The sequence below is a fragment of the Perissodus microlepis genome, chromosome 7, assembly GCF_051167445.1.
Source record: "Perissodus microlepis isolate ML-2025 ecotype Zambia chromosome 7, ASM5116744v1, whole genome shotgun sequence".
Classification (NCBI taxonomy): Eukaryota; Metazoa; Chordata; class Actinopteri; order Cichliformes; family Cichlidae; genus Perissodus; species Perissodus microlepis.
The window spans coordinates 16,073,027-16,083,335 of record NC_140467.1 but is presented as its reverse complement, the minus strand read 5'-3'; the positions used below and the strand labels follow the sequence as shown (position 1 = coordinate 16,083,335).

The 10,309-nt window shown below is 39.1% G+C and overlaps 1 protein-coding gene across 3 annotated transcripts; it reads left to right on the top strand.

Moving 5' to 3' along the window:
* Nucleotides 1–947: 947 nt before the first annotated feature.
* On the top strand, nucleotides 948–8,107 carry nr2c1 (nuclear receptor subfamily 2, group C, member 1). 3 transcript variants are annotated; one of them, XM_084933803.1, is made up of 14 exons: nucleotides 948–1,062; nucleotides 3,234–3,368; nucleotides 3,537–3,770; nucleotides 3,914–3,992; nucleotides 4,109–4,288; nucleotides 4,370–4,520; nucleotides 4,828–4,924; nucleotides 5,148–5,335; nucleotides 5,678–5,831; nucleotides 5,942–6,063; nucleotides 6,193–6,335; nucleotides 6,702–6,839; nucleotides 6,933–7,038; nucleotides 7,219–8,107. In XM_084933803.1, the coding sequence occupies exons 2-14, from the start codon at nucleotides 3,297–3,299 to the stop codon at nucleotides 7,388–7,390; spliced, it is 1,836 nt and encodes a 611-aa protein (XP_084789929.1). In that variant the 5' UTR covers nucleotides 948–1,062; nucleotides 3,234–3,296; the 3' UTR covers nucleotides 7,391–8,107. The 3 variants fall into 3 exon arrangements, with proteins under 3 accessions (XP_084789929.1, XP_084789930.1, XP_084789928.1); XM_084933804.1 differs by lacking the exon at nucleotides 948–1,062 and adding an exon at nucleotides 1,089–1,255 and having other exon boundaries at nucleotides 5,151–5,335; XM_084933802.1 differs by lacking the exon at nucleotides 948–1,062 and adding an exon at nucleotides 1,090–1,255.
* Nucleotides 8,108–10,309: the final 2,202 nt, after the last annotated feature.

Below are 10,309 nucleotides of genomic sequence, written 5' to 3'. Positions count from 1 at the left end.
TACATAACATAAATTACCAAAGCATAGTTTTAGGATTATTCATTTATCTTTACAATTATAATTCTTCAAGTAATGACAGCAGAGCAAATGGCATCACTTATTTTTATGCTACTGTTATATGGAACTAAATATTATTTATTTATGTCACTTTATTCACTCTCAATTATAATAATATAGAACCAGTAACCAGTCAAGAATATACTGGAAAAGACATGTAATGAGACAATTTAAAATTTTATTTATATAGCACCCTTCTAGATAAAAAGATCACAAAGTGCTATTTTTATCTGCACTTTATGTATCGAAAAGCTGGGTATGTAAAATGAATTTATTTGCGCTTAAAAGAGGGCGGTTCATTTTTTGTCATTGTGTCCCTTTTTAGTATAAAGGTGCAATATTTTCAACATTTGATTATGAAATTTCAAAAGGCTTACAATGTCTTCATAACAGTTTGCTGAATTTATCGTAATCTTCAATGTAAATTTATCAGTTTGCTGTGAAGACATCGTAACCCAACAGATAAGAAAAATGTTGTGCAATCTCTAATCCTCACTAATGTAATATGTCACAAATTTAAGCCCAGTTGTGTGTACTCTTGCTAAATCATTCAAGTGCAGGGATTGTGAGAAAATGGTCTAGGACATTGTAGGCAATGGAATAATAGCTGGTGTGACAGAAGCTGTTTTAAAATAATTTCAGAATTAAACTTAAACCTAAAACTATGTGACAAAAATAACCAAAAAAAATGATTTAACAATTTAAAGTATATTGTCATTGAGAAAAAAATTAATCAAATGAAAGATTTTTGTCATGAAAGAGTATAATGAAAGGAAGACTACATTATGAACGGTTTACTAGGAATGTGACGTCTAAACATGACAATTGCTGTAGGTTTTAGTGTACACGATATGAATCGATGTTGCCCAAATGCGCATGTGCGAGTCTTATTTATTGATAAAAAAAAGGTCACGAACTCTGACCCTCCCACTACCTGCAGCAAACACTTAAAAATATTAATTTATTTAAGGCAGGAAAATATCTGACCCAACAGCTCGTCGAAAGGTAAGACTTTATTAGTTATGCGGACAGGAGAGGTTAAAGAAGGATCTGTGAGCGGCCAGTAACACAGGAAGGGAGGGAGTGTTCAGTAGGTCTACAGTAGGGAAGCTGCCATTAGCTACCAACTAGCAAAAAGCTAATTTAGCTCGCTAGCACTGTCGTGTGGAGCTGGGAGCATAAGACATAAGATCGGCAAGTATGTAAAGATTCTGCTATGTTTGGGAGACTCTACAGACAGTTATAGAGCTAACATCATAGGTTAGCGCATAACGTCAGTAATATCGTCAACATATATGCTATCTAGCTATGTTAGCCGCTTTAGCTAACCGTGCTACGGCTATCTAATGTTAGCTGCTGTGCTAGCGTCGCAAACCACACTGCGTAAAGCAAGCAACAGCATCCTTTCCGTAAGTGTGAGTATAACAGCAGCAATTTAAAAGTGTTAAATCGTGAGCTGTTCTCAAATGCCGACTCGCGTGGAAGTCCGGTGCCAGAATTATTGCGATTTTTGGTCAGTTATGAAAAACGGAGCGCAACTGTTCACTGTACGATTCGGCATCATGGGCCTTGAACCCTAGCATGCTTTAACCCTTCAATGTTGACCTTTCACCCACAGGAAAAGAAATACCTTTATCTTCCGTATCGATTTTAAATAGTTGGCTGTCAGGAGCATGTATGTTTTCATACAGTGTCTTTGTCGCTCATTTATTGTTACTTCACCGCGACATTAAGCTGTCTTTTATCGCAAGGCCACCAATAGTGCATTTTCGAGCTAGCACCGGCTTGATTGGTTAGCACAGGCCACAAATTAACGTGTAGTTACTGACACTGAACATAACAGATTAAATACCTATATTTTTATATTGGTTTAGTAAAAGTTATTTCAAGCAATGCATGACTTATTAGCTTTTGACATAATTTAAAAATATAAACAGATGTCGGGCTGTAACTAAAAGGACAGCTACTGGAGAAAACTGGAGTATGAATAATTATTGGTTATGTAAGTATAAGTTCTGCCAGACTTACTTGCTCTTAGTTGAAATATATCACGTTGTCCCAGCTCCCTTTGCAGACATCAGATTATTAAAAAACACTAATCAGATCTTTGGTAGAACCTAAGAAATATTTTTGTGATTAAAAGATGAGTCTTCTGCTATTTTACATTACTATTTTTATTAACATGTTATCAGTTAATTAATCAGGTTAACTTTGATTGTGTTTGTTCCTCCTATTTATAGACTACGGCTATTGTCCAGAAATATGAGATTATCATTAATATTATTATTGTTAATGTTATAATTATTATTGTTGTTGTTGGTGGCTCAATGATAACAGAGGAAATGTAACTCCAGGGTGACCTCTTCCTGCATTATTTGCACTGTTCATTGTAAAACACTTTTCAACAAGTGTGAACTGTGAACTGAGGGATTTTCCTGACTCAAACTGACCTGTGGTGGTGTCGACTGAACTGCATATAGTTAAGTCAAAGGGCAATGTGGCCCCAATTATTGAAAAAAAATTGTTGAAAAAATACTTTCATCAAGTTCTCGTGATTTCACTGTAGTAGAAGGCCAAACCCTCTTTGGTCGCCAAATTTCTGCTTACTTAAGAGAAGTCTGTGCCTTTTCTTGTTATTTGATGCCATTTGATGAACAAAAACATATTTTACAATTGAGTAAAGAAAACTACTTTGAAAAATGTGTTACTTCTTTTTTTTTTTAAATTTTTATATCACAGTTCTTAAAATGTATTTGCTAGATCTCAACCTATAGAATATTATTGAGGTTGACTTTAATGTTTATTTTTAGATAGGAAAGCATTTCTGTATATCAGCTGAGACTGACTTTATTTAGCCAGTCAATCAGTGTGTTGAAAAATGAAACGACTGGCAGTTTGTTTTAAGAACTATTCGGCAATTTACTGTGAAGCCACTGCTGACTTTGCTTTTCTGTTGAATTTTTGTGCAAAACAACCAGTCATGCATATTTTTAGAAAAAGCCTCAGCATTAGAAAAACATATTTTTATCGTGGGGGAAAGGATGATAAATCAGAAGTGCTGATAAGTGATTCTGGGATTTGTTTACTGTAAGAACATTGTGAAGTAATTGTTTTTGTTTTTTTTGAAAGGATATTCTCTGATCCCAACAGAGTAATACAGATGTTTAATTGTACAGGTGTGCCTGTTTCATGGGGCACTGATGTGAACGGTGGTGGAGGAAGGTGTGTGCAATATCAGAATGGATGGACAGGCTCAAAGGATTCAGCTTGTGTCTGCAGACAACAACATGGCGTTAGGACACAGAATCCAGGTGACGATATGGCCCGTTCTCCCCCAGAGACTGTGAATTTGTGTGAATAAATAAAGATGCGCAATTTGCTTGTAAAATGTGTCATTTCCACTTATCATTTCAGCACATGCAGTAAACACCTGCTCATGTTTTGATATATATATATATAATTTTATTTTTTTTTAACAGATTGTAACTGATCAGCAGACTGGACAGAAGATCCAGATCGTCACAGCACTTGAGCCATCTTCCCCTGGAAAGCAGCAGTTTATCCTAGCAAATGCTGATTATTCTTCTGGGGGGAAAGTAATTCTGGCCAAGCAGGAAGGCTCACCCAACAAGGTCATCCTCACTACTCCAGATGGTTCTGGGGTTAACCAGCTGCTGTTTGCCTCCCCTGAACTCACTGGGCAGCAGATTCAGGTATTGCCTGAAGATGTTATTGACTCCTTCCAGTTTTGATAAACAAGCTGAAAAGTCTAATGACTGGGGCATGAATATGTTTAGTCAGCCTGCTTGCAGTGTTTGCTGTATTAAATTATTCAATTTCTGGGGTTGTTTGGCAGTTTGTGACTGAAAGCTCAGACCAGTCTATTGTGAAGCCTGTTGTGGAGTACTGCGTTGTCTGTGGGGATAAGGCCTCAGGTATGCATTAGGTATATATATATATGTGTATAGAGAGAAAGAGATATTTTTTTTATAATGTTGGTATTGAAATGACACATAAGCACACCTGATTACATTTCCCTTTCATCTTTCAGGACGTCATTATGGAGCCGTTAGCTGTGAAGGCTGTAAAGGCTTCTTCAAACGCAGCATAAGGAAGAACCTGGTGTACACATGCAGGGGCTCCGGAGAATGTGCTATTAACAAGCTACACCGAAATCGCTGCCAGTACTGTCGACTGCAGCGCTGTATAGCTCTGGGCATGAAGCAGGACTGTAAGAAACTGTAATACTATATTAAGTTATTAAGAACCTGCATGATTAAAGACTGACGTGACTATGACTTTGGTCTCTTAGCTGTTCAGTGTGAGAGGAAGCCTGTTGAAGTCACTGCGAGAGAAAAATCCGTCAACTGTGCAGCCTCCACTGAAAAGATCTACATCCGCAAGAACTTGTGTAGCCCTCTGGCTGCTACACCTACTTTTGCATCCGACAAGGAAACTGCTCGGTAAATCTTACTTAAACTCTAATATACTGATAAGACAGTTGTTATTATTATTAGTTTTGTTGAATTCTGCTTCCCCTTAACTGTCCACAGTGTAAGAAAACATAATAAATAAAATGTGCTGTACATGTTATTTTTCTACATTTCCAATGCCTTTGCTTAGTTATATTGAACTTACATTGGAAGTCTTTTATGTAACGTTATATACAATTAGAAGCTCGATTAATATTTCTGCCTGGAAATGATTATTTTGCTACACGGGCCTTGTAAAGTATAATGCAATATGTGATGTCAAATCTTTTAACTTCAGATCTACAAGTTTGCTTGAGTCAAGCATGTTGCTCAACATCCAGCAACCCTTCTCCAAGCTGGAAAACACCATCTTGATTCCAGCTTCACCTGAAAAGGTAACACGGATGCAGTAAAACTGTATTATGCTTATATGTTTTCTACCTTATATACAAGCAGAGAACTTTAGAGTGCTTAGGATTAAACAAACAAACAAAACTCATTGCACGTTCACTGATGAAGACGTGTCCTAATAAGTTTGCTGTGAACCAGTTTTGTCCCTGTTGTTTCTGGGAGCAGTTCAGTGACCAGAATGTTCGATAACAACTGTCCCCTCCTCAGCAGGAGGACCCATGCCAGGGTGACCTTGGAACACTGGCAAATGTAGTAACATCCCTTGCCCACCTCAACAAGAGCAGAGAAGCGAGTGACAGCGGAAATGATCTGATGGGAGCTGAAACACTTAGCAACGGTGACAGCTCAATGACCGATATCCAGGGAGATGAACAAACTGCAAGTGATATCTCGAGGTGAGAGCTGTCGTAAGAAATCAAGATGCTTCGATGCTGATGCCAAGGCCTAAAGAAGCACCAGAATGAAACTCACGAAACTCTCTGGCTTCTATTTTCTGTTTGTCATAAAGCTGTAATTGAATTTCCTGCAGGGCCATGTGGTTTCTAATTTGATCTTAAGGCTTTAATTAGACTGGCACTCTGCTGATCAAAAGTATAGCATTTTGCATCTGTGACAGTGGTGCTGTGTTGCTTTGTGATGAATCTCCTGTGATATACAACTTATAAATCCAAATGTGAGGATCTTTCAGTGCAAGCATTTTTTAAAATATAATAAGTGTATATGTTGTGTATCATTAGAGCTTTTGACACCCTGGCCAAAGTCCTGCACCCTGGTGATGGCTCAGCAGGAGAGTCCTTGGAGGCTACAATGCAGTTGATATCAGGGGACCAGTCGGGCCCTGTGGTGGAGCTGGAAGGACCTCTACTTTCTGACAGCCATATCCCTTTCAAGGTAAAAGGACAGCCACTGATTGTGACTCTCCCCTTTGATAAAAACACCTGATTGTGTTAAACAGAGCTGTATTGTTAGCATATTTTTGTTTTCTTTCCCCATTCCTGCAGCTTATGATGCCTTTGCCTGTGCCAGAGTACCTCAATGTCAACTACATCTGTGAATCGGCTTCACGGCTACTTTTTCTCTCTATGCACTGGGCACGCTCCATACCTGCCTTTCAAACCCTCGGGTAAGCCTGTTGTTGCAAGAATATTCTTTGTGGATAATGTCTGTTAAATCACGTGTCTTTGAAGTGCGCCGTTACATGTGCACGCACTGTCCTTTGTAGTACATTAACCATGTACATTTTGTTTTACAGCGGGCAAGACAATGACATTAACCTGATGAAAGCCTGCTGGAATGAACTTTTTGCCCTGGGTCTGGCACAGTGTTCAAATGTAATGAATGTCGGCACCATCTTAAGTGCTATTATCAACCATCTCCAGACCAGCTTACAGGAAGGTAGGAGAGCTCTGCTGCTGTCTTCCTGAGAGGTTTAATACTTGTGTACAGTTTGAGAAAGAGGAAAGCTGTTAAGCTAGACAGACTCAGGGGACAGTAACACAAGATGTTCAATGAGTCAAACAAATCTTTATTTTGAAAATGGAAGCAACAAGTGCTAATGCATATAAAAAAACAAATAAACACAAAATCATTAAAAGCCATCCTATTCACAAAGAAAAAACAAAATGTTGACAGTTTCCCGTTCGAAAAGGAGGACGAGGAAGCAAATGCTTATCAATTCCTACCCCTATCTTGTCTTATTCACTTTTGTGGCATGTCTGTTACATCGTGTCCTTTTTTTTTTTTTTTTCCTTGGTCTCACAGAGAAGCTGTCCCCAGAGAGAGTGAAAATAGTGATGGAGCACATTTGGAGGATGCAGGAGTTCTGTAACAGCGTGTCCAAGCTTTCCCCCGACTCGTATGAATATGCCTACCTCAAAGCTATTGTACTCTTCAGCCCTGGTGCGTAGACAATCCCCCCCCCCGATTCGCACAAAAGCAGATTGCTTGGTGTACTCAAGTCTGACTGTGCGTATACATTATTTTTTGTACCAGATCATCCGGGCATAGATAATATCCCACAGATAGAGAGATTCCAGGAAAAAGCCTACATGGAGCTGCAGGACTATGTAACCAGAACATATCCAGAAGACTCTTACAGGTTTGTAGGTTTCACCTCTGTGCTGCATAACGCTGGCAATGCTGGAAACACACCATAAGTTTTTTAACTCTTAAAAAGCAGGACAGAGTTGTGTGTGTGTGTGCGCGCGTGTGTGCGTGCTGTTCTCGTAGATTTACTTGTTACATGTTGAATTTGATGTCTGTTTCTCATCAATCCCAGGTTATCCAAGCTGTTGCTGCGTCTCCCTGCCCTCAGGCTGATAAGTGCAGCTGTCACCGAGGAGCTGTTTTTCGCTGGGCTCATTGGCAACGTGCAGATTGACAGCATCATCCCTTACATCCTCAAAATGGAGTCCACTGATTATAATAGCCAGGCCGTCTCTGCTGTCTGACGCGCAGCTATTTATTATAGTGACACGAGACTGAAGATTCAGTGGCCGCCTATTCACGTCACTGAAAGGTCATAACATAATGACCCAGTTTAACTTGTGAATTTTTTTTTCACATCTTAACTTTGTCCTTCATCTGACCCCTTAGGAACCTGTCAGTAGAGCGCAGCTCACAATTAGGACAAATAAAATCAACTCCCAATTGCAAGGAAGCCTATCTGTATCTGCCTGTTCAGGAACAAACCCTTTGAAACTTGGATGGTAGGCTTGGTGCGTGCTTTTTATTGTACATAATATTTTATCCTTAAAAGACTCCAGGCCTTGTGTTTTTTTTTGTTTTGTTTTTTGGCAAATCTTGTTTGTACTTTTGACGACATCAGTATGGTTTGTTTTCATACACAGCTTTTTTTTATAGTGGTAATTATTAAGTAATTAAGGAAAAAAAAGTTGTCATAATGTGAACTGAATTGTGAGATCAATTAAAGTTAAAACTTTTATTTTTCATTTGTTTGCCAGTCCAAAGGATCGGCAACGTCGCTTTTCAAAAAACTGACGTCATCTGGATCTGAAGTATTTGTGTATATAGCTTTGTATATAGAATTGACCAAGGCTAACGGGCAGCACTTGGTAGTTCGTGGATTTCATCTTTTTTGGACAAATTCACACGAATAGAAAATGATGGTCATATCATTTGAAAATAAAAACATCTTTCAAACATGATTGTCAGCAGGAGTTGATGGCACTGATTTTGAATGAATGATACTTTTATATAGCGCACACAAATATAACACGTGTTTTGCACCATTACCAGTCATGTTAAGAAAACTTTGCACAGAAACAGGTTTTGTTTTCATTTTAGGTGAAAATATTTCAGTCATGACTGCAAAAGTGCTTTAAAAATAGCACTGACAAGCTGTTGTCTTTAAAGACAACAGCTTGTGAATTGTGATAATCTGCGGATGGATGAACATTCATACTTCAATAAGAATTTAATAGTGTAGTTGTTTACATATTTACCTAACAAGCAAAAGTTCCCAGATTCATTTGCAGGAGGAGACATAAATCCCTTTGGGGTTGCATCCAGTGCACAAAATCAATCATGCAGAGTTGCCTGCTATGGTGACCCCGTATGAATAAGGCAGCATCTGAAAGTAGCTTTCTAGAAGTAAATGAGACAAATGTTCTTGAGCATGCAGAGACAAAGCTCAAACACCATTTTAAACACCTTTCTCATGAACTAAATCATTCTCAGAACGAAACTGGCTCAAAGTGGTTGACCACAAGGGGTTTGTAAACCCACTGTCTCATGCAAAGCAGAAAATCCCACTTTCAAAAGGCCATTTAACTGAGATCTATTCAGAACTTCACAGAGAAATAACGCTAACCCTAGCTATGTACTCATAAGTGCAGAGGGGTGATCAGGTGATATTTGTCACATTTACATTTTCAGTGGCTTCCTCTCCACCACAGCGCTAAAAGCATCCAGTTTGCAGCCAATCCCAGAGCCAGCCTTCCTAATCAGTTTATTCAGTCTGTTCAGTGTCACCAGCTCTGATGCTGTCCCCCAGCAGAGTACACAGTGCTTGCCACAGCTTAGTGATAGAAAATCTCCATCATTTTGTGGCACACACTGAGAGATATCATCTTACCTGGGAAATCAAACTTACTACTCCCCTTTCTGTACACAGCTCCCTGTGTTGGTCCTGCAGTTCAGCCTGTTGTAAACAATGATGATGACGATGGTGGTAAAAGTATAACTTCCAGGGGGGAATAAATGTATTTTGTCAGAAACCTTTTCTGTATATAAGTACATTTAAGTAATGCTTCAAAATAAGAATTTCAGGATGTCTCCTGAGTTGCAAGACCTGTTTCTAGCAGGACTTTGGTTTCACTCAGTCTAAATGCTAATTCTTGGAACCTGAACCGCTTCTATAAACACACCAGATTGTTTACATCTCCCTTATGAATTAGTAATACAAAATCTGCATCCTGCCCAACTGACTTATTGTTGTGTTTTGTGTCAAATGACATACGGTGGAAGATGTTGCAGGGTGCTGTGCTTACAGCTTGTGTTATAAGCTCATCAATGTTTAATCAGAGCGGAGGACAGTGTCTGCAGGCTTTGTGGTAGTTACAACATGGGTGTGTCCAGCTAATTAAAAGCACAGATAGCAGCATTAAAACTTGATGAACAAATGAATGATGTTGTCTGCTGCTGTTTTTGGAAATCCATTGTCCAGTGTATCCCAGAAGCTTCTTTGTGTGGTTCTCCATAGTCCTGCCAAACTAGTACATCGCTTTATTCACCACCTTTGAACTGCATAAGCTGCTGCATATCAATGTGTGATGCAAACCAGTTAAGAAATGGGAAACAACACGGTAACTGTTAAGGTTTGGGGATTTGTGATGCAACACGAGCCTGAGTGTTTATGGTGGATTAGCTCATTCTGAGCTGAATCTGAATGAAAGAACCAGTTGGGTTGTTCTCATGGCCTCTGGGGTGTCTGTGCAGCTGGGAGGGGTGAGGAGGGGGGTGAGGAGGGGGGCGGTGGGGGGGGGTTATATGGTTATATGTAAGCCAGATTCTTTTACATCAAATTGAAATACTTCTTGGAGGGAAACATCAGCACGATATGTCAGTTATGCTGTCGGTTTATCTAAGATGATCAAACTTGCTGTGAGTATCATCAGGCCAAACCTCCTTCCTTCCTGTTAGGCCTGCTGATCGTCTGGTTATAGATACATGCAATCATCACCCTATTTTAAAACATTTTTCACTTAGCAGTGTGTACTGCTTAGTTTTGTTCCGCATTTTGACTGCCACCCTGTTTTTCACCACTTAAGCTGAAATGTTATTACGTAATAACTGTCCTCACATTTTTTTTTTTGCACTTTTGCACTTTCATTTCTTGTATTTATTTT

Bases quoted from the DNA above. Each gene is read 5' to 3' on its own strand.
- nr2c1 (XM_084933803.1), top strand. From the start codon at position 3,297: ATGGATGGACAGGCTCAAAGGATTCAGCTTGTGTCTGCAGACAACAAC. The intron at 5,336-5,677 runs GTGAGAGCTGTC...GTGTATCATTAG, and splicing joins ACTGCAAGTGATATCTCGAG to AGCTTTTGACACCCTGGCCA. The intron at 6,336-6,701 runs GTAGGAGAGCTC...TTGGTCTCACAG, and splicing joins CCAGACCAGCTTACAGGAAG to AGAAGCTGTCCCCAGAGAGA.